Source organism: Miniopterus natalensis, chromosome 20 (assembly GCF_054644295.1).
Source record: "Miniopterus natalensis isolate mMinNat1 chromosome 20, mMinNat1.hap1, whole genome shotgun sequence".
Lineage (NCBI taxonomy): Eukaryota > Metazoa > Chordata > Mammalia > Chiroptera > Miniopteridae > Miniopterus > Miniopterus natalensis.
The window spans coordinates 23,302,257-23,330,000 of NC_142100.1; the positions used below are offsets into that span (position 1 = coordinate 23,302,257).

The 27,744-nt window shown below is 52.2% G+C and overlaps 1 protein-coding gene across 3 annotated transcripts in view; it reads left to right on the top strand.

Moving 5' to 3' along the window:
- TBX5 (T-box transcription factor 5) overlaps positions 1–27,744 on the top strand; it is a 38,698-nt gene that overhangs the window by 10,190 nt on the left and 764 nt on the right. For 2 of the 3 annotated variants that reach the window (XM_016203103.2, XM_016203104.2), the window contains exons 6-9: positions 2,900–3,052; positions 9,713–9,804; positions 18,859–19,085; positions 26,355–27,744. The exon at positions 26,355–27,744 is cut by the window's right edge and continues 764 nt beyond it. In XM_016203103.2, the coding sequence (XP_016058589.2) occupies positions 2,900–3,052; positions 9,713–9,804; positions 18,859–19,085; positions 26,355–26,929 (1,047 nt within the window). In that variant the 3' untranslated portion in view covers positions 26,930–27,744. Of the gene's footprint in view, positions 1–2,899; positions 3,053–9,712; positions 9,805–18,858; positions 19,086–26,351 lie in introns of all 3 variants that reach the window. The other variant, XM_087828473.1, reaches the window with a different exon arrangement.

Consider the following 27,744-nt stretch of genomic DNA (forward strand, 5'->3'; position numbering starts at 1 on the left):
GGTGGAGCCGCACACCTCCCCACCCCCTTCCAAATCCTGCCAGGGTGTTCCAGCTGAGAGGGGACCCCCGGGCCGCCTGCCCTGTCTTTTACAGATGGGCACACCCACCCGCTGGAGGCGAGCCCTGGTGCCCCTGCTCCTTTTAGCTTGATACTCTTGGGCAGACCTGTTTTTCCCCAACTCCCAGCTTTCTTCCTCCCCCAGCAATGCCCAGAGCAGGCCAATCTAGACCAGGCTCCTCAACCTGGAGTCCCATTGGCCCTAAGAGAGAGGGGGGGCCTGGTGAACCCCCTGAAACTACATACAGGATATTGAGCACGCAGCCCCCACCCTCCAAGAGACATGTAGCTTTTAGCAAATGCTCCAGAAGGCACCACCCTCTCCTCACCAAAGAAAAACAAATGAAGAACAAAACATTGATTTTTAGAAAAATGTCCCTAAAACTCGCTGTTGGAAAGAATTCATCACCAGCACAGAACATGGTCTCTGAATTCAGTGTCTCCTCCCCTTCGACTGGCTCCTTGGCCTTAGGGCATCTGATCCTCATAGCAGCCTAGGGAGGGGGCCTGGAGGGCAGAAATGTGCAGCCTTTGTACCTGGGAGTCCCCGGGAGGGGAGGGGACTTGCCCAAGGCCCTACAGCGTGTATTTGGAGACAGGTTTTGAGGCCAGGTCCCCAATTCCAAAAGTGCTCCCTGTCCTGCTATGTTCTCTTCAGACAGAATGGACAGAAACATGGTCCCGGATTTGGGGACATGAGGGGATTGGGTGGGAATGGATTTGACCCCCAGGGAGGTCGGTGTGTGAAGGTCCCAATGTGAAATCTCCTGTGGGACCCTGGTGGGGAGGGGACAGCGGGGGGCCCTCCACGGATGCTCTCAAAGCTGCTTTCTAAGCGTGGTGGGTGGGGAGCTTGAACTGCTGGCCGCTGGGGCAAAGAGAGGGAGGCTGGTTCCCTTTCTGGGTCCTTGTTGGGAGCACTCAGGAGGGTGCAGAGGGGGGTGCAGGACTCCTCTGGGTTTACAGCAGGGAGTTTTGTCCGCTGTGTGCTGTGTGCGGCTGGCCCCCAGAGCAGAAATGACCTCGAGCTTGCATGGGCGTCATACCTGCAGGGACTGAACCGACCATTTAGGTTAAGTGCTGGGGAGGGACTGAACTATTTTGTGAAGGTCCCTCTTGCACCTTCCGGCCCGCTGGGACCCAATTGTGGGAACCTGCGTGGGATCTTGGTGGCAGGAAGCCGGACTGTCCTCTGATCCCAATTGGGCGCTTAGCTTTCCCTCTGTGGCTCTCGGTGCGCCTTTGGGGTCGTGCTGAGGTGGACCCCTGGGGAAGGCGCACAGCCCGGTCACCAAGCTCCGGGCACCCGTGGGAGTCGCAGGTCCTTAGGAGCCGGGGGAACAGAGAGCGTGCTGGGGACCCCGCAGCCGCCTTGCACTCCCACCCCAAACTCCGGGCTTTGAGTCCGGAGCCGTCCTAATGAAATTAGGAGCCATTAGATCGCCCTCGCGCTGATGTCTCCACACTGTCCCCGGCTGTCAAAGCAATTTGGCTAAGCCGGGACGATGGCCTGCGCCGGACCAGGGCTGCGGCGGCCCGCGGGAGGGCCCCGCTGCGTCTCCCTGTCGCCAGGCCGCTCGGCCGGCGTCGCTATGGGTCGGGGCGGGCGGCCGGGCCGTGTAGGCCGAGATTAGAGCCGAGGGGCCGGGATCCGCGAGCCCCGGGGCCCTCCCCCTCCTCCAGGCGGGTCTCTAGGGTTGGCCCGAGAACCCTGACCCGGGGTCATCAATGCAAATAACCAAAGACACCCAGACGACCTGCACCCCTCCAGCCTGTGGTCCTGGGGAAAACTCAGGCCGGGTTTTCAGCGCATCAAACGCGGGGTGCGCCCATTCGGGGGTACAGATCAGAACATTTTGATAAAAATCAGCGCTGCCAGCCTCCCGGGAGCCTCAGGCCCCATAGAACCACCCGCCCAGGTTAGGAGGAGGGATGCTCCTCTCCCAGCAGTCGCCCTGCTCCGGCCCAGAGTGTGGATCCTGGAGCCTCCTCCCTCCCCAGTATTGATTCTCTGGTTGTAAAAACAGCGCAGCCACGGCAGTCAGGCCCCGCTGGTCCCCGGGAGCGCCCCAAACCAGAGAAGATAGAAAGGAAGGAGACGGAGACTATTCCCAAGAAAGGCCGTGCCGCGGTTCTGTCTGGAGCCATGTCTGGAGATAACTCCCGTTGTGGATCCTGAAATGTTGATAAAGTTGGAGAAAGACCCTCAGGGCAACCAGGCCCTCGCTGGAGGGTGGGGGGCGGGCGCTTCCCCCACTTCCCTAGCCTTAGGGTCCCCCCCATTATCTTTTCACCCACCCTCACCCTTTGTACCGTCTCCAAAGAGCCATTTTTACTCCCGTTTTGCCAATCCTTCGTCTTGTTTTTCATCTCTTAGAGTTGTTGTGTGTGTTTTTCGGGGGGTGGTATTTGTATTTGTTTATTTGTTAATTTCTTCTCCCCTTTAATTCCAAAAATTGTCCCGCACGCTTTCCGGGGCACCAGTCCCTAGCTCCAGACTTGCTTTGCTCCCGTTGGGGGCCGGAAAGTGCCCTACGTAGGGAGTTAATTTATTAAGCAAACTTTATTAAGAATTCTGATTTACTGCCGTGTGTGCTTTGGGTAGATTCCTGGAATATTACCCTGGCTTTTTCGGTTGGAAATTGTCATTTTTGAAATGTTTCTTTTTAATGAAATCACTGGACCCTTTTCAAAACAGGAGGGGGAAGAAAATCGGACTATTTTTCGAGAGCCTCTACGAGGAGGCGAATTTGGGGGGGGGGGGCGGAGAGCGGGGTTTTATCTGGAAACAAAGGGGTTTTCATTTTTCTTACAATCTCGTTTTCTTTATTATTTTTTAGATTATTCTAAATTCCATGCACAAATACCAGCCCAGATTACACATCGTGAAAGCCGACGAAAATAATGGATTTGGCTCAAAAAATACTGCCTTCTGCACCCACGTCTTTCCTGAGACGGCGTTTATCGCGGTGACTTCCTACCAGAATCACAAGGTGAGTCCCTACCCCACCAAGGGCCTGGGGCTGCCCGAGCGGCGGGTCTCCCGCGGAAGCTGGGCCGGGGGCGGCCTGAACCGCGGGCACCAGCGCCTACCCCGGGGGCCGGGCCTGGGACGGCTGCGAAGGATTGTAGCTTTTTCCTATTATATTCACGGTTTGGCAGACTCCCCTCCCCCCCAAACACACACACATACACAAACACGCACACCCCAGTTAGAAACAAAGTTACCAAACCCTAGATTCCCAAGCGCTCAAATACAAGGAGACATCATCCAACCCCACTCAAGAAATGCTCAGTGAGGAGAGAGGTTCCGTCCTTGCATGACTCGAGCTCTTAGGTGGGGCCCCGGGGCCACCCTTCCTGGGGCCACTTTTCCGTGGGGATCAGCCTCCACCTTCCCCTCCCTCCGCTGCTCTGCCTATTGGATGCATTTCAACTCCAATCCGGGCAGGCAGGTGGCAAAGTTGCCGGAAACCTTGGGCTGGGATTTTCCAGATGCTTCTCTAATTGGTTTCAGCGATTTCTGATCCCCCTGCCCCCCAACCACATGCGGAAAGCAAGGTCTTCATTGTTAAAACAAAAACAAAACGTAAAGCCGCGCGCTCTCCGCCATCAGCAGCCTAGAGCCCGGCTCCCAGGACTCGGATCGGATCCTGCAAAACCACAGCTTGGCGAGGGGGGTCAGGCACGCGGCCCCTGCGTTGTTTGGGAGGGGGTGGCTGCCGCTCAGGGCGGAGGTGGCATGCTGCCCGAGGTTGTCCATGGCAGACCCCTCGGGGTTTGAAATCCGGAGTCTGATTTGGGCATTTGGAAGCTGGACAGTGCCATGGGAACGGGGTGCCCCGCAACCACAGGCCGGGGAGTGCCATCTACTCTCTCTCTTGACGTGTCATGGTTCGCGTCTGTTCTTTAGAAACCCGAGGGCGTGTGGGTTCATCGCACTGGGTGGGAAGCGGGATTAAATGACTCCTGAGGCTTGTTGTGAAAAGATCGGGGATCTGGAAAAGGCAGGAGATGGGTGCTGGCGGGGAGGGGGCGGAGACTCAGCCAGTGCGCAGTTGAAGCCTGTTGAGAGTATTAGGCAGTGATTTGGGGTTAGGGAGCTGCTGCAGGGGAAAGCGGAGGGCTCCATATGGGATCGGCGAGGGCGGGTCACGTGGACAACTTAAGGAGATGGATGTGGGAATGGTGGCGCCCCTCCCCCTCCACAGCGCCTGCCCCCACCTGCAAGATAACGGAGTCAGATAGGCCGGGGAGCCAGCAGGGGAGGCCAGCAGGGTGACAGCACCCTACAGACTCCAGTCATCCACCTGGCCACCCACTGAAGGTCGTTCCAGTACAGAGTGGGTGCTAGGTGAGCCCCCCTCGGGAAGCCGGGGTAGTTACAGAAAGCTGCGGGGTCATCTCCAAATTCAGATTGTCAGCGACCAGGCCAGGCTGTGATGGATGGTCCCTTCTAGGCCACCAGGCCTGCCTGGGAGCCCAGGTCTGGAGAGAGCTTCCCTCCAGAAGAAAATTCGCTGTTCCCCAAAAGCAACGACTTTTTAAAGGGGAAAGAAGATTTGGCAGAGTTCTCCCCATCTGTGAAACCTACGAGAGCAGAAACGTTAAGACTAAATGCCCTGAAAGTTGCAAAACCATTGCAGGCTCCTTGAAGTCTGGCTGCTGGAAACCTGTTTCCCATCCCTGCTGTAAACCCGTGTGTGCTTAGAGGCTCCCAGACCTGACTGAGGGCCCAAAAGTATATCGAGTCTTTTTTTTTTCCCTCCCAAGAAAGCCCAAGTTCATACAGAAAGGACAGGAAGTGGTGGACATAGGACAGTGACCTGCTAAAGAAACATGTGGATGGGCAGGTCCTTTGGGGCAAATTCCTCAGCACTGTGTAGTTACCATCTTGGGGTCCATCAGGCCTGGGCAGCTATGGGGAGTTCTCTCTCCTCTCTGTTTACAGCTTTATGGAGGCATAATTGTCACATAATAAACTACAATGTTGCAAGTACACAATGTGATTAGTTCCGTGCAGGAAACTAGCACCATAACCACTTGTGAATATACCTGACTCCCCCCACCCCCAATTTCTATGTTTTTCTCATCTTTAAAAATTAAATTTATGGGGGTAACATTGGTTGCTAACATTATATACATTTCCGATGTATGACATTATAATTCGATATGTGTGTGCCCTATCAAATTTCTACTTTTAAAAAAAAATGTCTTCTCCAATGAATAGATTTAGTGGTCTCCCTGCATGAGGGAGCTTGTCCAGGGGGTGTGTGTGCGTGTGAATTTCAAGCAGAGTCGAGGAGATTGTGTGTCTCAATGCTCATGGGTCTAAAAATGTGTATCTCCAAGTACGCATTTGGGTATTTGGGTATTTGATGACCACACGCCGTAGTCGCTTGTTTTCTTTGTTGGTTGGTCCAGGGAACCCAGGTGAGCTGCACATACAGGTCTTTTTAGGCAGCCTGACACCCAGAAGAGGGATTTCTGGGGAGACATCTTTCCATCACTCTCCCCGCTGTGAGGTTCCCCTCCCTTTTCAGTCTCGAGGCACGCGAGGCACCTACTTTCTTCGTCAGAAGGAAGCCTAAAGCAGTTGTTTTCCAGTTCAGGTCCAGGGCTGCTGCCAGCGGGCCCCACGTGGATATATGATGTGTGACTTAAATCCGCGGGCCGGGCTGAGTGTTATTTGTGGCCTCTTGTCTTGTTATTGTCCCACCTGGACCAGGTGTTGAGACCCCTGACTTCATGGGTAGAAGCCACCTGAGCTCTTGCCACCGCATGGGGTTAAGGTGGGACTCCGGAGGCAGACTGCCTGGGTTCAGATCCATTTGACTTTGAGCAAGTTACCGAGCTCAGCTTTCCCCATCTGTAGAATGGGGATAGTTGAAGGCTTATATGTTGTTATCGCTGTGAGGATTTCCGTGAGATAACCCGTGGAAGGGTGTGGCATAGACCCTGGCACAGGCTTAGCTCGGAGTGTTAGTGGAAATTCCATTGTCTTACTCGGTTGCTGCTCAATTTTATTAACAGGGCAGCTCCATCCCAATCGCAGGCTCTGGCAAACTCCTTCTTACCCTATTTTAGAATCTGAAAGGCTGAGATTTGCAATAAGTTCTTCTTACCGTGGTTGCAAAACCACAAAAGGTTAGTCTTTGGGGCTTCGTTTATCCACCGATCATGTGGTCAGTTCGAGGCCTCTCTGCCCAGCGTGATGCTTTGGATAAGTGGGCAGGGAAAGAAAAGCAATCCGTGTGATTCAATTGCCAAGGCAATTTGGGAAAGTAGGAGCCACCGATTTTTCAGTGAGAAGGGCTCAGCGATGACAAGGATCTCTGTGTGGACGCAGGTACCAGGTGGACGCAGGTATGCGGCGGGGTTCATTCCACAGGCCGCAGTCACACGCCGGCGTCCACGCGGGCTGCTAATGACACGACGCGTTTCCTCGGCCCAGCTGCGATCCCGAGCTGGATTTGGGAGTTATTTCCCCAGATGGTTGACAGCTTGGAAAAGATATTTAAACACTCGAATCTTCCCCAGCGACGCTCGCTCCGTGAAACACGTTTTTGTAAGGTTTTCGCTGGAGTTGTCAGCAGCTCCGGGAGCAATCCCTAGAAATATTTAGGTGTTAAAAAAAGGTCACGTGGCCATTTCATTTCCCTGCTCTTGCAACAATGGCTGTGTATGCGAGCTCGCCTGTCCCCCGATATTAACTTACTTTGCCATTAAAAGGCATTTGCCTCCTGCTTAAATCATTGTGTAAGGAGCCTGTATTTATGAGGTATGAGCTTTCTGCTTGGGACCAGGAAATGAACCCCTAATAGAGAGACATAATTAAGATTTTTGGCCCTCGTGAGAGGTTTTTCTTTTTCTTTTTTTTTTTTTTTCAAAAGCAAGAATTCACAACAATTATTCTCATTAATTTTTACAACCTCTGTCTCACTGGTTGGAGCTGGCATTTATATTTGTACTTTCCCCCACCCCCTCCCCCGGATATCCAGCTTTAGGCTCCTTGCGGAGGGAGTGTGGAGTCAGGTTCAGGGGAGCCTTTTGGTGCAGCTCAGACATCACGGTGCATCTGTGTGTGTGTGTTTGTGTGCCCGTGAGTGAGCCGGCTGACACTCAGCACATCGGAAGGGAAAGTCAAGGGCAGGGTTACTGTCTGGGCCGAAACAAAGAAGACATCGTTATTACGGAATAAGACGGACATTTTCACCTGCAGCTAAGCTTGCGTGTTAACATCTCCCAAGGGTCGTCCTTACGTCCTGTAGGCATCTATATTCAGTCTCCAAAGCAAGACACACGCAAGAACAACACACCTAAGTGTCCATGTAGCAGATTGCATGTATCCTGCGCAATCCCATTTTCTGGGGACTGGCGGTAAGTGCAGGAATTAGGTACAACTAAACTATTTGCAAGAAATGGGCTTGAGCGATTTTGACCGATAAAATATCCAAACCCACCCTTATATTTTTCTCTCGGCTAATATTTTCGTCCTGAGCTCTTGCTAGAGCAATGATGTCATGAACTGGGCATTAATTCAGACCCGATGCCATCTCCCATTTGTCTTCAATCCGCTCAGGGACTGGTGGCTGGGACTGCAGGGGAGGGGACAAAGGGAGTGGGGCAAGAGCTCATTTTCTCATTAGATCTTCAGTGATCAAATTCTTACTTAACTTTTTGAGAATCCCCCGCCCTTTTTAAAAAAAAAAAGTGACTCATGGTCCAGGTGTGTTGCATTTTATTGTGACAAGACCCATTAGATGATGGGCTTTCAGACCCAAAACAGAACTGGACTCAGGAGCCCGAATTTTAAAGACCATTTTTTAAAGGGATTTTGTGGACTTTTCTACTCATTCTGAAGAGTCACATTGAAATCAGAAAGCTGCAGGAATGGGTACAGTTTTGTGTTTTTTTTAAAATGAGGGAGAGGAAATGTGTATACACATAAATACCCATACATACGTATTTAAAAATTTAGTGTTTTTTTTTAGAGCAGTTTTAGGTTCCCAAGAAAATGGAGCAAAAAGTACAGAGACTTCCTATGTGCCTCCAAACACGAAGGCCTCCCCCATTATCAATGTCCCCACCAGAGTGTGACATCTGTTACAATCGCTGAGCCGATACTGACGGGTCATTTCACCCAAAGTCCAGTCTCCGTGAGGGCTCACCCTCGGTGTTGTCCATCCTGTGGCCCCGGACAAACCCTTAATGACAGTGACCGCCATTCCAGGCTCCTAACAGTAGCTTTCCTCCCTAAAACCCCCGTGCTCTGCCTGCCCATCCCTCCCTCCCTCCCCTCCAATCCTGGCAGCCGCTCATCTTTTTACTGTTTCCCTAGTTTTGTCTTTTCCAAAACGTCATACGATTGGAATCACAGCACGTGTTTTAAAATATATTCAACCCACATATATCGCTGTGATGCACACGCACGTATGCGCACTTCGCACTCCGACGCCCGTCCAGGATGGTGGGGGTAGACGCCCCCAGTTAGCCGCGTCTTCTGGACAACAGACCCGAACGCCTGCCCCCAGAGGGGCTGACTGGAGGGCGCCTTCGTGAATTACGTCCACTCCACAGTTTCCCAAAGTCTCCAACGATACTGCGGGGCGCAGATGAGGTGACTGCGGGGGTTACTTGAATACGATGCAATCACAGGAAGTCCCCCTTTGACGGTCTTTCTGGTCAACGCCAGGGCGACAGTGCGAGTGCCCTTGGGTTACAGGCGGCTGGGAAAGCGTCATCTCCCCTCGGAGCGGAGAAAGCAGGCCTTTGGTGGAGCCGCCTGCGGGTACCAGCAGGGAGAGCTGGATTCGATTGTTTTCTTTCCTTCCACCAGCAAGTGACGCTGGTTTGACAGAGAGAGACGGGATAGAATGTTTTGTATGAAATAAATCGAAGTAAAAGGTGATTAGGTTGAAATAAAAATATGAAACAGACGAGTGTACAGGTGCGATTTAGATACGACGGTGACGGGGAAGGTCAGGCTCGAGTGACCGAACCCTGACGTACGCTGCCCTGGTGTCCGCAGAGCAACATGACCTGTAGAAATTAACTCACGCCCGGCTTTCAGGAGGTACCTGTGGCAAATGCTAGATGGAGGTGCTCTCTCCTCTGGGTCTGGGGCTGTTCACTCCTGCTAATGGAATATATGTTGATGGTTGACATGCATGTTCCGGGCCTGGAACCAAAGACCCCGTCCTGTGACTGAACTTTGTACATCGCAACAAAGATATCCAAGAGGAGGGCCCTCTCCTCCTTGCCTAAAAAATTAGAGCGGTTTGGCAGCTGTTCCACACCATTGTGTATGTTAAATTCTACCCGTTGGTGTTTATTTAATTAGACACCGTTTTCCACCTGAGCTAGCAAAATCCACCTGAAACTAGGAAATGATGTCGAGTGTGACTCTAATGGGCAAACCCCATCTCGATTTTTCTCTGTTTAAAAGCAGTCTGATCTAGGTCATTTTTTCAAAGCTTCCACCTGAAGCAAGTGGCGGGGTGGGGGTGGGGATCCCGTTGATGGGACTGGCTTGATTTGCGAATTTTATTTATTTTTTGGTTGCCAGAGGCTGCGTTTTGCAACAGTCTCGGCTCCTGTCCTGAGGTTGCCTTGTGGGGATCATGTAAACACCAGCTCTCTCCTTTCTCTAGATCACTCAGTTGAAGATTGAGAATAACCCCTTTGCCAAAGGATTCCGGGGCAGCGACGACATGGAGCTGCACAGAATGTCAAGAATGCAAAGGTAAGGCCCTGGGCTCCTGGGCTCCCTCCTCTCCATGAACCCCCCGAACAGCGCAGGTGAGCCCCCAGCCTCGGGGCGCCTCCCCTCCGCCAGCCAGCCAGGTACAGAGACATGGGGCCCCTTCAGCCATCAGGCGAAGGGGCCCCCCACTTTCTAAGATCATCTTCACATGTGGCTTCCTCTGTCGGGCAACCTGGGGAGTGGCTCCTGGAAGTGTGGGGGCGGGATGCCCCGAGAACTGGGCCTCCTGCGTGCGCCCAGGGAGCAAAGCTACCCGTAGCTGCTCTTCCTTTGCTGTCTCCTCCTAGTGAAACCCTCTCTTTCTTCCCATAAGTCCCCGGCGATGAATGACTTTCTTTCTGGCAACAGCTCTTGGTCAATGAAAGGGAACTTAACGACTTGATTTCCTGGGGGTGAAACGCAGACAAACTCGACACCACGTGGTGTCCGGGGCACCGGGGACTGGGAGATGGTGATAAAAATCGCTGCATATTTTTACATATCCTGTGGTCACAGTCGCTGATGTGATGGATAGAAGGGGCCGCGGCAAATGTATATCGTGGGAATTGGGTCTGATTTGAAGGGATTGTACAAGCATCGCCAATTTTGTCAAACACTCTCCCTGCCTCTTGATATGCTTCCAAAATAAGTTACCATATGGCAAGAGAGTTAGAAATACATCTTGATCCCTTTGACCAAGAAAGTGGGCGTTTTGTGTGTTTTTTTCTTCCCCTTTTGGTGGGTTTCGTGTTTCAAAATAAGATGAGGTCATTTAGGAAGCTTTTCCTTCTTTCTGGGAGACAGAGAGAGGGAGAGTCAGACAGATGACAGCCAGGCTCATTCAAAGGACCACAGAGAACTGAGACAGAGAGAAGGGCCCAGCTTCGTGGTTTTAACATTGGGCTTGGAAATGCGAGCCATGGACATTGTGTTTAGGCAGCAGGCTTAGCAGATCCGATTTTGCACACTTGTGGAAAATAAAGGGCAACGTGAAGGGGAATGAGAGGTACAAATGTCCAGGTATAAAAGAAAGAAGTTGCTCGGATGTAATGTCAATAATGTGGTGATGACCTTGGGTGATGGCGACTAGACCTAGTGTGGTGATCGCTTCATTAGGTATATTAGTGTTGACTATTTTGCACACCTGACACTAATATAATGTCTATTGACTGTATCTTAATAAAGATAAACACGTCATTATCTCCAGGTGTGCACACCCCACTCAGACACTCCCTGGTCATAACTGGTTTTCTACATGATTGTGGATTAGTAAGATGCCTTTTTTGACTAAGACAAGCAAGTTCTTAAATTATTATTTTTTTAAAAATTGGCATTAACCGTCTACATTTTGAAGCTGGAGTTGGATTTAGCTTCTGACCAGTGAAACAGTTGACGACCAACAACACAGAAAGCTGAGAGGGGTCAAGCTCTCTGTGGCCCTGGGCTCAGAGTGCGAGGTTTTTCTTTCTGCCGGGTTCACACTCCCAGCCCTGTCTGTGGCAGAGTCTCATCTCCTGGATTAAGGTGTTTTGAGTCACCCACTCAAGCTTCACCAGTGGATTCTACCCTCTTAACATATCCCAGAACCCAGAGCCCAGCCCCCTTCCCCTCCCGCCTGTCTATTCTGGCCGCCACCGGCCCTGCCCGCAGAAGCCTCCTGACTGACTTAGACCTGGTTTCGGGCCTGGTCCCCTCCAGGACATTCTCTAGGCAGCCGCTAAAGACGGCTTCGTAAAACACAGAGGAGACTAGGCCCCTCCACAGCTGGAACAGCCCGGGCCCCCCGTGGTCATCCCTATGGAAGGCCCAGACCCCTTCAGGGGCTGACCGCGCCCCCTCAGGCCTGGCCACTCTCCCCAGCTTTGTCCCTCACCAGTGCCCTCTTCTCCAACCATGTCCCAAACCGAATTCTTTCCCTGACTTTTGGCTCTTTGAACAACACGTTTGGTCTGCCTCAGACTTTGTCCCCTCCTCCTGCACTTGGCCATTCCCTGCCCATCACTAGGCTCACCTGGTAGCTCCAGCAGGCTTCCCCCTCCAGCAGGCTTCCCCCTCCGGCAGGCTTCCCCCTCCAGCAGGCTTCCCTGGCCGCAGACGGCCGGCCCTGTCTGCTCCCGGGTCCCCTCGCTGCCCTCCCCGTCAGGCCAGGCCCTGCGCTCCGGAAGCTGCTTGGGCAGGTGATAGAGGGGGGAGGGGAGCCGGGCGGGAGGCCCAGGTGCTTAAGAGCTCAAACTTCAGTGATCCTGCGGACTCGCCCTGAAGGTCTGAACACAGCGGGTAGATACTAGGCAGCTGATTCTGCTTGGGCCTGAAGGCCCCCCTCGCCACCCCTCGTGGAGCTGGGGGAGGGCTTGGTTAGATGGCTTTCCGGCCGGGCTCTGCAGAGGGCGGGAAAGCCTGGCTGGTAGTCGTAGGCGCTCAGTCATTGACAGGCGGGACCAAACCTCTCAGCCCGAGAGCCACTGGCCTTTGTGGCTGTGTTAGGAGCTGTGTTGGGGAGCGAGAGGGCTAAGTGGTCACCAGGTGGGGCGTGTGTATGGGGTCTTTTGTCCAATTTCCTGGACATGGCCCATGGGAAGGACAGGAGACTAAGCAGGGTGGTTGCAATAGAAGGCTTTGGAGTCAGACAGACCTGGGTGCAGTCCTTGCTCTGCATGTGACCTTGGGCAAGTAATTGAACCCCATGGAGCCTCAGTTTCCTCATCTGTAAAATGGGTGCAAATGCAGCTTTCACTGTCTAGGGTTCCTGTAAGAATGATATGAGAGAACGCCTGGAGAGGGCTGGGCGCCTAGTTCAGGCTCAGTAAAATGTATCTGGTGCGAGGTGAGATTCCCCATTGCTCCCCGTTTCGCCCTTGCTCAGAATTTATTCTGGGCTGTGGTCCCAACTCCCAGGTTGCAGCAGGTAGTGACAAGTGTCCCGGGAAGGTGGCTGTCCGGCGTCGGCCTAGATAACGTCCAGGCCGGACCGGCCTGCTCACCGCTAATCGTCTAATCCTGTTTCCTGTTCCACACACACCCGGTGACAGCTGCTGGGGAGAGAAGCAGGAGGGGCGAAACTTCCTCCGCGTCCAGCAGTTGGGCGGAGGCTGAGCGTGAACTTGAGGTTCGCCCGCAGAAGTCACTCTTGGATGAGCTTGGCCAACGTCTGGGCATGGACCCCACTATCTCTCTTCACCTAACTCCATGTTTGGAAAAATGCAGATGGTGCCTTAGTGATTTTCCAACCTTCATTTATAGTTTCTAGTTACAGAAGCAACAACTGTTTCTTATAAAAATGGGAGAGCACACAGAAGAAAGAAAATCAAATCATTTAAAAACCCCGTCTCCAGCAGACTGATTAAAATATGCGCCAAGGCTCTTTTGAAAGGTTAGCCTGTGGCTTAAAAAAACATCTAATCCTAAAAACCAGTATTTCCCAAACTGCAGCGTCTCTACCCTTGGTGACAAAGACGATGAATTGAGAGGGTGCCAGACGGACTGATTCCGTAGACGTTACTGCTCTGAGAGTAAGCTCGGAGGGAGGGAGGCTAACAGGAATTAACAAGTTGATTATTTAAAGAAAAATATTAACTAAATTGCATTTCACACTGAGTTGCAGACTGAGTCCATTCCGCCCCATAGACTTCGGCGTGCATGTCGTTAATTAAATTTTACGGCAGGTAAAATTTACATACAGGGAAATACACAGACCTCAGGTGCACCATTCACTTTTGGCCAAATGCACACACCTGTCCCAGCCAGGCCTCTGTTGCCACATAGAGACCCCTGCACCCCGGGAAGTGCCCGCGTGCCCCACCCCGGTGAGCTCCGGCCCGGCCTCCCCAGCGGACGCAGTCGGTGCCCTGCTCCTGTCGCTGTCAGTTGGTTTTGTCTGTTCTAGAATTTCGTACGTGAATCATTCAGTGTGCACCCTTTTGCATAAGGCTGCTTTCTCCTGGGGAGCTTTTAAAACTCCCCATGTCTAGGCTACACTGCAGGGGAACAAAGATCAGAGTCTCTGGGGGGTGGGCTCAGGAGTGAGAATTTTAAAAAAAAAAGAAACGCGGGCGTTACAGTTTGCAGTCACGTCTGAAATCCACCCCCTAGAGAGGTTTCCCCGTCCCGAGCCCTCCCCACTCTAAGCCCCGTTTCTCAGCGACCCTACCCCAATGGTTAATGCTCCCACGTTAGAAATGAAGTTTTTAGAGACCCGCTCCCCGGGAGGGGTTCTTTCCCCCCCCCCCCAGGACAGGAGACGTTTAGATTAGTACACAGAACAGTTAGCATTCCTGCGGGAGCTGTTGCTTTGGGGTGCTAAGCCTTTTTGTTTTAAATCCTCACCTAAGGATATGTTTTTATTGATTTTAGAGAGAGAGGAAGGGGGGGAGAGAAACATCACTGTGAGAGAGAAACATCGATTGGTTGCCTTTCCTACGCGCCCTGACCGGGAATTGAACCCACAACCTTTGGGTGCACGGGACAGTGCTCCCACCAACTGAGCCACCCAGAAGGGCGCTAAGCCTTTCTGTGCAACGTATTATTTTCTAACCCCGAGAGGTGGCGTGTCTTCTTCCCATTTTCTAGACAGAAGCCTGAGGCTCAGAGGAAGGGGGAGCCTAGCCAGCACCTCATGGCCAAGTTCAGCGGGGCCTGAAGGAAGGCCCAGCCACACAGCCTGGCTTCAGAGCCCCAGCCTGGAGTGCCTGACATTAAATGGCCTAGAGATGTGACAGGGGAGCCCCCAGATCTCAAACTGAAGTTGTCCTAAGAGTTGTGTGCTGCAGGCCAGAGAGGGAGGTGTCTTTGAGTTTCTCGGTGCCCCTGGGAGCTTCCAGCCCTGGTTAAATCAACGGTGGGGAGGTTAGGTGACTTCTTGTGGGCCCCAGTCCTCACCAGCCGGACGGAACGACCGGCATCCACCATCCCTTGTCCAGCTTGCTGACGCGGTGGGCACCCAGCAGCAGAACAATTGTGGGTGCCAAGGAGAGAGCGGTTCTTGCCAGACTGAGCGAAATGCCACCTGGGGCGAACCCATTCCTCTCGCGTCCACGCGTTACATCAAAATAACTTCCCCGCCCGGCTGGTGTGGCTCAGCGGTTGAGCATCAACCTAGGATCCGGGAGATCGCGGTTCGATTCCCGGTCAGGGCACATGCCCGGGTTGCGGGCTCAATCCCCAGTGGGGGCATGTAGGAGGCAGCTGATCAATGGCTCTCTCATCATTGATGTTTCTCTCTCTCCCTCTCCCTTCCTCTCTCTGAAATTAATAAAGACATATTTTAAAAAATGACTTCCCCAAGCATATTAGAAGGTTAATAAATCGCGAACGCTGTCTTGGGGTTGTGGGGCCCTCTGTGAATTTAAGCACAGCCTGGAGTGCTCCCCGAGAACAGGAATGTTACAGTCCCCAGCCTCGCCCCTCTGCACTGCTCCAGTTGTTGGGGAAAGGCTGCCAGGAACTGAGTAAGCAGCGCAGGGGACACCACCGCCGTCGCCCAGCGCCAGCAGCCGGCCACCTGCTCCCGTGAAAAGGCCGATTCAGCCGCTGCGGTGGAAAAAGGTTCTCAGGGGCGCTCGTTAGCTGGCGGCACGCTGTGGGTGCAGCTTGGCCGCGGGTTTCAATATTCCCTTGTAACGTTTTACAACCCAGAGCCGGCGACAATGGCGTCATTCAGTGCACTCGCTCACGTGGAACAGAATGTGAGGGCCCAGGAGGAGCTGGGCTGCGGCGCCGACTCCCAGGGCGGAACAAGGAGCTCGGGACCCTCGGCGGGTGCCCTGTGAGCCCAGACGAGGCAGAGCGAGCTGGCAGGATCGGGTGCAGCTGTGGACACCGCCAAGAGCAGGGGACTGGACAGTAAACGACAGGTTCTAACAATAGGGTCAGCAGTTCGGCGCGTAGACCTTGACACTGCCCGGGTGTAGCCAATGCCCAGCCCTGTTATCACCAGGAAGCTTTTTATCACAGGACGGTTGTTGCCCAAGCAGTTGGTATGAGGGCAGCGGTTTCCTATTACCAAGTGTAAGTTGGCGAGAGCTTTGGAATAATACTGACCCGGCCTGACACTCAGCTTTACCCTTCTTAGCTGTGTGGTCTGGGACAAGTTGCTTAACCTCTCTGAAACTTAATTTCTTTACCTCTAAAGTAAATCTAATCATACCGATGAAGTGGAGTTCTTGCTAGCATCAGATGAGGGAAAGCATTTAAGTCAACCAGTACCGCGGCTGGGACATCAGGAGACACAGGACAATGTGGGCGATTTGGAGGAAGATGAGGATGGTGACAGTGATGGTGGTGGTAATGGTGGTGATGATGGTGGTGATGGTGGTGATGGTGGTGGTGATGGTGGTGATGGTGATGGTGGTGATGATGGTGATGGTGGTGGTGATGGTGATGGTGGTGGTGATGGTGGTGATGATGGTGATGATGGTGATGGTGGTGGTGATGGTGATGGTGGTGATGATGGTGATGATGGTGATGGTGGTGATGGTGATGGTAGTCGTGATGGTGGTGATGGTGATGGTAGTCGTGATGGTGGTGATGGTGATGATGGTGATGATGGTGATGATGGTGATGGTGGTGGTGATGATGGTGGTGATGATGGTGGTGGTGGTGGTGATGATGGTGGTGGTGGTGAAGATGATGGTGGTGATGGTGGTGATGGTGAGGATGATGGTGGTGATGGTAGTGGTGATGGTGGTGATGGTGAGGATGATGGTGGTGATGGTAGTGGTGATGGTGGTGGTGATGGTGGTGGTACTGATGGTGATGATGGTGATGATGGTAATGATGGTAGTGATGATGATGGTGGTGATGTTGGTGATGAAACACCAGCCCTCTGTTGCTACCCTTCTTTCCTGATACACAAGGGCCTCTCAACTCTCATTTTCATCCTCTTGTGCCCTGGATTCTTCAATGATGCTCTCAAGCTGTGGAGAAATATAATTTATCTTCTCATCACAAGAACTTCAGAGATTTTCCCCTGTACTGCTACTGATCGTGTTGCTTTGATGAGCCCAGTGACAATTACCCGAATGTGGTTTGATTGCAGCATTTCCTCCCCTTTGTCTCTACCATCTCCTACTGACTGAGAAGTCACTTCACCTTCCCGCGCCCCTACTTTGACACCTATCAGGTGGGCTCGCAGCCGTCGTCTTTCAGGCGTGATGGATGGTGGGGAAGATGTTTCAGGCTCCTCGGAGAGGAGCACGCTGTGAGGGACAAGTGGTTATTGGGGTGAAACGTCTTTCCCATCTCTGTGAGCATTAGTAATCAAAGGCAGGACTTGCCCTTTCCAGACAGTAATTTTGCAGTTTGGCAATGCGGAACGTAGAATTCCTCAGGGCCCATTGATACACTCTCTTATAAATTCCTTCAGCCAACATTTTTGGGAGTTATTTTCTTTAATTAAAAAAAAATAACCATCTCCATTAAGAATGTAAAACTAAGATCCCCCTCCTTTTGGGGGAGCTCCGACAGCCCAGAACTTCCACTAAGCAGACCCAAATAGAATTGCCAGCGAGATTTGACAACTTTAATGTTTTATTATTATAATTCTTCTTCATTTTCCATGACGTAGCTGGAGCCGCAAAGCAAGAACTATAAAGCTAATTTCATTCCTTTCAGCCTGTGGGACCCAGGGGGAGATTCTGAGTGGTGTGGCTGCACGGGATGGCTCCAGCTTTGGTTCTGAGATGGCACATGCCACGGGAAATCTCGGCTGGGAGACCCCTGGGTGTCCTGAGGGTGTCTGGAGCCTCATGGAAACTTGGCGGGCACTTTGTGTCCCCTGCCTGGCTACTCTGACGTGCTTTCACATGAGAGACAAAGGCAGGGGCCCAGAGTGGAGGTCGTTATACCCCTGAGGGGTGGGAGTGGTGAACCCCAAACCCCTGCTCCCCATAAAGCACATTGTGTTTTAAATATTAATGGAAGTAATTAGGAGATTGTCTAGAATCATTAAGGGGACTGTTAGGTTAAGTTTCTGGTGTGTCTCTTTCCAGCTCTGTGACTATGAGCAAGTTGCTTACTCTCTTTGGGCCTCAGTTTCCTAATCTTTAAAATGGGGACAAGAAAGGCACCTACTTTCTATGGTCATAGAGGGGATAAAATGGGTTAATGCAGCAGCCTTCAAAATGTGTTAGGTGTAGTGTTTTCTTCTGTGAGATGATTTCAGGTGTACTCTTTGATTTTGATAGGTAAGAATTTATTTTAGCAGCACTAGAGGAACTGTAATTAGCATCACAAGCCCATAATTTCACAGATATTATTGCTCAGAGTGAGGCTGAACTTATTTGGATAAAAACTTAATTTAAAAAAATGCACTAAGTTAAAGAAGAGTTGGTTCTGGGTCATGGCAAAAAGCACAGCTCCGTTTGGAATTTACTGATATGTATTTCTTCTGGGTCAGGGATGCTGAGCCTGTTTAGTGCCATGGACCTCCCTGCTCGTCTGGTGAAGATGGTAGATTACTTCTTAGAATAATATGATTAAATGCACAAAATAAAATGCATGGATTGCAAAGGACACCAATTATACATTAACAATGACAATAATGATGATGGCTGTCATTTGTTGAGCACTCATTATGTGCCAAATATTGTTCAGTTTTTTTCACATGTATTCAGTCATTTCTTCTCTCAACACTCCTTTGAACTGGGGATTTTTATTACCCCTTGGAAAACAAAGGCATGGAGAAGTTAAATATTATGTCAGTGGTGACAAGTACAGCAGCTCTAAAGGAAGTTCTAAGGCACAAGCAGTAAATTCAGAGTTGGGTAATTTAGGATCATCCCTGACTATCCATTCTTGACTCATTTACCTTTCTGCATACACGTAGAACTATTCATAAACCTACTTGCCTAATGTATAAGGCATGAAAAGTTAGTGCCCAAATATGTATATCCAAGGCATATGATGCACTTGAGTATAATTAGATCACTTTGCTCATCAAAGACCCCTTTGTTTTTATTCTGTGATTTTTCTGGTGGATTCATTGACCCGTGGTTCAGCCAGTGGGAGGATCTGTATCAGGACACCGATCGATGTTATTTCCCATCTTCTCTCTTTCAGTAAAGAATATCCCGTGGTTCCCAGGAGCACAGTGAGACAAAAAGTGGCCTCCAACCACAGCCCTTTCAGCAGTGAGCCTCGAGCTCTCTCCACCTCATCCAACTTGGGGTCCCAGTACCAGTGTGAGAATGGTGTGTCCGGACCCTCCCAGGACCTTCTGCCCCCACCCAACCCATACCCACTGCCCCAGGAGCACGGCCAAATTTACCATTGCACCAAGAGGAAAGGTGAGTGTGACATCCTCTGCCCAACATGCCTCTTCCTCTACTTCTTTCCTTTCCTTGGGAAAAAAATAAAAGTACACATAACTGCATTTATTTATTTTAAAAATGCAAACAATACAAAAGTACACAGAGATTGTAAGAAATTGAAACCATACCAGTAAACCATGTTTTCCCCCAATTCTAGCTCCTTCCGTGGGGAAAACTTATTTGAAAGGTCCAAATGTGTTTTATTCATGTACACACGCGCACACACATAACTAAAAATAGCTTTGTTTTAACTTCTAGCAGTTACTCTCCAACTGTATATATTGTGCAGCTTGCATTTTTTTAAAACTTCAGAATATGCTATAGATATCTGAACCCAGAGCTGCCTCATTTTATTTTTTTTAAGTGATGAAGAGGAAGTATTACCTCAAAACTCTCACTAGCGGACAGGCAGGTGGCTTCCAGCGTGCCTGGTTGTATCACAAGCCGTGCTGCTGGGATCGTCCTTCTCGTTGGATGTGCCGGTTTAGTTCATGTGCCAGGCTTTCTCCCAGGTGGATTCTGAGCTCTCCTTTCCTTTCCCGATCAAAATCAGCACAGAAAGAAAAAGAAAGAAAATCACAACTGATTTTTTTCTTCTTTGCACCCCTTTTTCAATCTACTGGGCTGGTGTCTGAGACACTCATAGTTTCCTTTGCCAAATAAGAAATGGATGGCTTTTCCTTAATCATTTGAGTCCAAAGGGACGAAAGAAGGAACTTTCTGGTGGCCCATTTTTTGGGGGGTTTTTTTGAGCCCAAATGGAAACAGGTGACATGGGTGGTGTGGCTGAGCTCAGCTTACTAGATCCATTGCTTGGTGTGAGCTGCAGACAGGATGGGTGAGGACAGGAAAGACAATGGGGCCATGGAAACACAGGTTCGAGTCTCACGTCTGCTACCAGCTTCCTGTGTGATCTCAGGCAGGTGTTCCAGGCTCTCTGTGCTTCAGTGGCCTGCTTTGTAAATGGTGCTAAGTTTCCTAGAGCACCTGATACTTGTGAGCACCCAGGGAAGTGGTAGCTATGCTTGAGTAAGTGGCAGGTATCACTCCAGAAATCGTGTCCCAGGGAGAAGCAAAGAGAAGGCTGCTCACCTAGGTGAAGGCTTCAGAAAATGGATACAGGGGGATGGGACCATGTAGCCTGGTGCTTATGCCCATGATCTGCAGAATCAGACAGTTTGGATGAATCATATCTTTGCCAGTTGCAAATTTTGGTTAGGAGCCAGTCACTTAACCCCTCTGTGCCTCATTTTAAAAAAACAAACCTGTGCCTGTGTGGACCGTCTCATAGGCTTGGTGTGAGGACGCCGTGCTATCAAGCTGGTGTTTAGCGCAGGGTTGACTCAGTGGCAGTCGCTGTTTGGCTCAGGCTGGCCCAGATCCTAGTCTTTAGACTGATGTATCCCAAAGCCTCAGTAGTGCCTTTGGACATCCTGTGCCCAGGGTTTGGCCCTTTAAAAAAACAGCAACAACTCAGTAATAAGGACCAATGGAAACGAAGCTTTGGTGGCTTTCTCTGGAGCTGGAGTCACACGAGGAAACTCACCACGTTGACTCTGTGACAGTTACTCATTTTGCATTTTGAAGGAGGGAAGAGCTGTCTTTGGTCCAAGCTCAGGCTGGGGAGCTGACCTGGGTGGAGGCTGAGGTTTCCGGACTTACCTGCAGCCCATCCAAGCTCCTTGGATCTCAGAGGCCTGAACAGTATCACTCCCCCAGACCCCTTGGCCCGACTCCCGGCAGGCCCTCTGGCGGGTGGGCTGCAGACCAGATGCCTGCAAACGTGTCTGCCGGTTCAGGCACGAGCGGGGAGGAGGAATGTCTCACGGAGCACAGGTCCCTGCCCGGAAATCCTGTTTTCTGTTATACTTAAGGGTGGCCTGCCTCGGGTCCAGACCGCAACCTTTTCGGTAACGCTATTAAATAGGTGCTTCTATTCACCAACGTTACAGATGGGGAAACTGAGGCTCAGAAAGGTGAAACCACGTGTGGGCGGTTCTTGAAGGCGGAATCTGAACCCACGCCTGGTCTGCAGGCTCCCCTGGGCCCCGAGCCACCGCTCTGTGCTGTTCCCTTTGCTTCTCAGCAACAATCTCAAAACTTCACCCTCCGCTGGCGACTTGCTCTAGAGACTGGGTCAGGCGCTCAGCAGGTTTGAATTAGGGAGCTCGGCCTGTTAAATCAGCGCCAGGCCGAAAGAGAAGGTTGCGGAGAATCAAGGCGCTTTTTTCGGTTCAGTATTTCCAGCAGCATCCTACACGCGCGTGCCTGGCCGGGGAACCGCTTGCGATGACGGGAGCCGTGGACTTTCACGGGGTACTTGGTGGCATCCTCGCGTGAACACGTGGTCAACTTCAGGTGGCCACTGGGGAGGCTGGAGCTGGTGGCTGGTCCATTGCAAGACATGGCCATAGGTGACACTTTTCCAGCTGTTTGGCCCTGGGCGAGCTGCTTTGACTTTCTGAGCCTCAGTTACCTTTCCTGCAAAATGGGCATAACAACAGTACCCACCCTGTGGGCTTGTTAGGGGATGAAATGAGACCATCCTCGTAAAACACCTAAAACAGGAGCTGACATAGTAAGTGCTCAGCCTGCCCTGGTGCAGCTCGCTCGTCACAGCGGATCAGACATTCTAGTGACATCTAATTATATGGCTCTTGGGTGGAAATGGTGATCAGACGCCATAAAGGGGATACTCAAAGTGCTAATGAACTTGAAAGGGGGTATCAGACTCGGGGGGATCGGGGAAGAATTTAAGCGCAGAGTAGCTGGATAGGAGGATAGTGGGTGTCCAGGCACAGAGGAAAGGGCGTGTGCAGCCCCTGGGAAGATGGGGAGCCTGCCCCCTACCCTTTGGGGAGTGAACCAAAGGCCAGGGCAGCTGGAGCTTGTGAATCATTCCAAGGACTTTAGGTTTTATCCTGACACCGAAGGGCAGCCATCAGAGGGGTTTAAACCAGTGAGTGACGGGATTCCGTTTGTTTTGAAGCCATCACTTGGCCGGAATAGGAGGGGACTAGAATTGACACCAGAGCTTAGTTGGGAGGTTGCAGGGGGCTCTGGGGCTCTGGGGCTCGAGCTCACGGTGGCTCAGACCAGGCTGTGGGGAGACGTGGTGGAATCAGGACTCGATGATGGGCTGGAGATAACAAGGTGAAGAATTACCCCTTTTTCATGGATGAGGACACTGAGGCTCAGAGAGGCTAAGGAACCTGCCCAGTGCCACCCAGCTAGTGAGTGGCCCCACCCCTAATCCACAGGGCGACCTATGCACTGGGGTGCATGGGACTCGCACCCTGTACGGGCTCCTTTCACCCTTCCAGAAACCTCTGCCCTTCTCACCTCCCTCCACCCCCAAGAGAAAGCTCCTGGGGACAGGGAACATTCCAGCCAGGCTCTGTCTGTCCTGCCTGCCTCAGAGACGACAAAAAAGCAATTCATCATCAGCCTCCATTGTAAAGTGATAAGGAATCAGCGGAGGCTTCCTTCCAGTTCGGGATTCCCGTTAAGTGATAACTCCATGGGTGGCTTTCCCCTGGCCCCTGGCTGCCCCACTCCCTATCTGACTTCCCCTCATTGTCTGTCTCCCTTCCAATGAGCCCGGGAGGCCAGCGCAATGAAATGTCAAAGGGCCAGGCAGGCCAGAGGGCTCCTTGTGTTTGGGCCCAGCTGTCTCCAAACTATCTGTCCCGATGGATGGAGCCGGGAAGGTCTTTTATCAATGCCACTCAACCACAGCCGGGACCCCGGGGCCTGGGAGAGCACTTGCCTGTCTTCCTTCCCCCCCTCCCACTCCGACGACCCCCCACCCCATTAGAAACCCAGGGCAACCCAAATAAAGATTTTAGGCGAGCCATTCACGCATTGGATATGCAAAGGGAAGTCAGAGGTGAAAGGGGAAGGGGCACTGGATATGGTAAAGGGTTTGCAGGGTGCATTTGCTCAGCGTGATACACTTTCTTAGAGCAGCTTCACAGGCTTCCTTCACTGGACCCTCCCTGTGCTCCTTGAGCCAGGGGAGATGTCCCCCCTCCCCATTTCTCAGGGGCAAGCAGAGGACGAATAGGCTGGGCTCCATCGCTGAGGCCCTGCGGCAGCAATCTAACCTGAGGGCACCTGAGGGCGGATCTGGGATGCATTCGTCAAACAGATATTGCCTGGGCACTTACTTTGTACTGGGGTAAGAGCAAGATGGCAGAGCTCTCTGCTCCCGTGAAACCTGTGTTCCACTGGGGGAGACAGGTAATAAGGAAGAAAATAAGTTGAATGGCTTCAGAGAATGGCTTCCCAATCAGGGATAGTCCTACAGCAGCATTCCAGTCCCTTCTATTTTAAACTAAGAGCTAAAATCCACCCATTCATCCATCCCCCCACCCCCCCACCCACCTATCCATCCCCCCATCCCACCTATCCATCCCCCCACACACCTCCCCCCACCCACCCATCCCACCTATCCATCCATCCCCCCCCCCCAATCCATCCATCTGAGCCAAGGTTACCACCCTTTCACCTTCTCTAAGCTCAAAAGCTGGGGCCGTCCAGCAGAAAGAGCACTGTCTGGTGAGTCAGAGGCCTGGATTACCGGTAGTTCCACTTCTGTGTTGCCGGAGATCACTCAGCAAGGCAGTGGCTGCTCACCATCCGCCTCTGGGGTCTCGGTCTGAATGAACCCGGCCGCCAAGGGAAATGACCCATTCGAGAATGGTGGTGATACCTGCTCAATGGGATTAGTGATCTGAAAGCAGCTCCGTGAGCTTCCCAGCTCTGGGACCCACCCAGACACCTTCAGGTATTGGATGACCTTCACCGAGCAGCTGTCCAGTCTTCCAAGGGGAAAGAGAGATAAAAGAGAGTCGACCCCAGTTACTTAGACAAGATTTAAACACTTCCTTTACGCGCAAGGAAGACAGAAGCTAGACTGCGCTTCTTAGGACCTTGATTCCTACACGAAATTTCTGTATCTTCGTCATGTGCAGTCAAGAGCTGAGATTGGCATGGTCCCAGTGGTTCGTTCAAGGTCACATAGCCAGCGAGAGCCAGAGACAGAACTCCGTGCCCTAAAATCCATGTTCTGGATTCGTCATTAAAGCCACTTTTTCCAGAATCAACAGCATCCAGAAAAGTGCAAGGGACCAGGGTTTTCCCCATCGCTGTGCAGAGCTCGGTGGTCAGAAGCAGGAGGAGCTTTACTGCTCTCCGAGGTCCTCGGGTGGGTCCCAGGACCGCGCTTTTTGCAGACCTTCCAGAAACCGAGCTGTGGGCTCATCTCACCCAGGACTTGCCCGGGGCCTACAGCCCCTTCCTTCCCTGACCATGGACGGTAAACATGACTTGTCTGGGAGAGTCGATCAGTTGTCGGGCTCCCAATAAAACGACAGGAACCAAACCGTAATCGAAATAAACGCAGAGATGCCATCCAAAGCATTTATCGCAAGCTGTGATTTGGAAGCTGCCTTTGGAATCTCTTTACAATGCGGTGAGGTTCGAGAGGAATCTGAGAATGCTCGGGACCCGCTTTCATCAATGAGCCAGGATCGGGCCTTTCTCCGGACTCCGCAGCAGATCTTTGGGGCACGAAAGACTGGAATGTGTAATTTTACGATTTTCCAAAATGGGCTCCAGCCTTTTGCATATTATTGTCCCCCCCCCCCTTTTTTTTTACTTGTAACAGACCTGGAAGGGGATCAGAAACTCGGAACGGTTGGTTTGCCTTTCTCCCCCCTCCTGCCAAGGGTACCCTGCAGCTGTATTACTGAAAGGGGAACGCCCTGGTTAAATGGAAAACCCGAAGGTTCCGACTCCAGCAACAATGGAAACATTCAGATTTATGGATCTGAGGGTGGAAGGAAGACTGGAGGGAAGAAATCGAGGGGGAGGCGACCAGGACAAAAAAAAAAATTAAAAAAAAATGGAGTCTTGGCCATGTCTTCAAGACGCCAGAACAACGCCCAGTTGAAAGGTGACCAGCGTGGTCACTCGCTCTTCTGGGTGTCTTCAAACATCTGGCATGACGTAGACAGACACCTGGAAGGGTGGCTGCCCTTTTTCACTTTTTTGTTCGGACAAATCCTTGGGCGTCCTCTGGGTCCCAGAGGTGGCCCAGAAAGAGTATAGCTGAAAAGAAACGTGCAGGCTGCTCGGTGGGTACAGCCCTGGCGTAGCTATGTTTGGTTGGGGAGATTTCTGACTTACCTGTGGGTGTCACGGTGACAACGAGGAAAACGAAGGTGTCGGGGTGGACCCCACACCCAGGCCGCCCTCCCCGGCTGGGGAGCTGTTTGGCGATGTAGTCCAGAGTCAAAGGATTGCCCTCTAGGAGAGAGCCCAGCACTTTCGTTAGTTCCCGAAGGGGTCAGAACGTTCCCACTGCCCGGCGCTAGGGCGCCCCTGTGCCTCGGGAGCGGCGGGGGCCCGCTCAGCAGCGACACCTTAACTTGTGCTGACTCAGCAGATATTAACCAGGCGCTCCCGTAAGGCTCCAGGAGAGGGTTTGGAAATCCATCCACGCTCCATCTGCTTGTCCATTTGCCCGCTTGTCCACCCACCTGCCCTCCATCCGTTGCACAGGTATTTATTGCGTGCCCTCTGTCCGTGCTGCGCGGCATTGGCGAGCGGGGACTTGGGAGTTAGATTGCTTGGCTTCTGATCCCGGCTCCACGGTCTGTCAGCCACACGAGGCCTCGGCAAGTGTATTAACCCCTGTGTCTCCTCTCTGTCCTCTGTGGAATGGGGATAATTGCAGGACCCACCCCGTAGGGCTGCTGTGGAAATGAAATGCTAGGCTATCTCATGGAGAGGACCTACAGCACTCGGTGTGTGGTTTTTACTGTTAGCGCTGGTTTTATTACTGTTTTTGTTACCAGGTATGAACCAGGTGCTGGGAATTCCCTGCGTTCGTGGAATTTACGGCCGGGGAGGAGGGAAGATAACAGGAACAATAATTCTGATTTATTGAGTGTTTCCTTGTGCCGCGCTCTGGACCAACACGCGTTCTCTCATTTCATTCCCCACGATTCCCCGTGTAGAAAAATGCCATCGTTACCCTTTCCGTATTGCAGACAGAGAGACTGAGCTCAGAAAGGTCAGACCGTGGGCCGAGAACTCCATGGCCAGGTCCCCACCGTGACGGTCCACCCCTTTGTGTTGGAAGGGAGGCCGGACTCGGTCCTAGGGGACTTGAGTCTGCCTTTAGTCGTAGGGTGGCTGGTCCTGGCCTCACGGGTCTCTCTGCTCCTGTCTTAGCAGACGAAGAATGTTCCACCGCAGACCATCCCTACAAGAAGCCCTACATGGAGACATCGCCCAGCGAGGAGGACCCCTTCTACCGGCCCAGCTACCCCCAGCAGCAGGGCCTGAGCGCCTCCTACAGGACAGAGTCAGCCCAGCGGCAGGCCTGCATGTACGCCAGCTCCGCGCCGCCCAGCGAGCCGGTGCCCAGCCTGGAGGACATCAGCTGCAACACGTGGCCCAGCATGCCCTCCTACAGCAGCTGCACCGTCACCACCGTGCAGCCCATGGACAGGCTACCCTACCAACACTTCTCGGCTCACTTCACCTCGGGGCCCCTGGTGCCCCGGCTGGCTGGCATCGCCAACCACGGCTCCCCCCAGCTCGGAGAGGGCATGTTCCAGCACCAGACCTCCGTGGCCCACCAGCCTGTGGTCAGGCAGTGTGGGCCCCAGACTGGCCTGCAGTCCCCTGGCGGCCTGCAGCCGTCTGAGTTCCTCTACTCCCACGGCGTGCCAAGGACCCTGTCCCCACACCAGTACCACTCTGTGCATGGGGTCGGCATGGTGCCAGAGTGGAGCGAGAATAGCTAAAGCGCGGCCTGCTTCCTAACAGACATTTGCTAGAGAGAGAGGAGAGAGAGAGAGAAAGAGAGAGAGAGAGACAGCGGGAGAGAGGGAGAGAGACAGTCACAGAGAGAACCCACGGACAAGATTCATTTCACCCACGTTCACGTCTGCACGCGAGACCCCCATTTACTGATCTAATCAGTAGCCTGAAACCACAATTCAAAAAATGTGACTTTGTCGTTTCGCCTCAAAACTTAAAAAAACAAAAAAAGTTGAGTCCCGTCCCCACCACGACCACCACTCCTGTCCACGGGCCACGTCCACGCCACCTCCGGAGGGCCTCCCCGATTCCTTCTTTTGGTCTCCAGCGAGTCTCGCCTCATCGAGTGTGTTGTCCTAACTCGGAGTTGGAGTCCTTTCCTGTCTTGGTGTTAATGTTGACACTGTTATATAATAAATAATAATATATTTTTTCTCTTTCAATTTTCTTAACGGGACCCAGTCCCTTATTTCGGGGGAGGTCTGAGGCAAGTATGTTTCAAAGTATGTACTTGTGCGGTTCCCCTCCTCGAAGCCGCCCCTAAAACCGAAATTCGCCACTCTCCCCTTGACTAAGAAATGACCTACCTCTTCCAAGGGATGTTTCTGAAAAGGTCCCGTGTCCCCAGCTTTTCTCTGATCGCGTCCTGCCTTCCCCATCACCACGGAGCCCCGTTTGCCTTCTAGGGGAGTCAGGATGACCTTGGACTCCATCTGGCGTCATATCTTACTCAGCACTCCCGTCTTTTTCCAGCTCTGGGTCTTTGCAGCCATCTGTCGCTGAAAACGTGGCCTCTAGC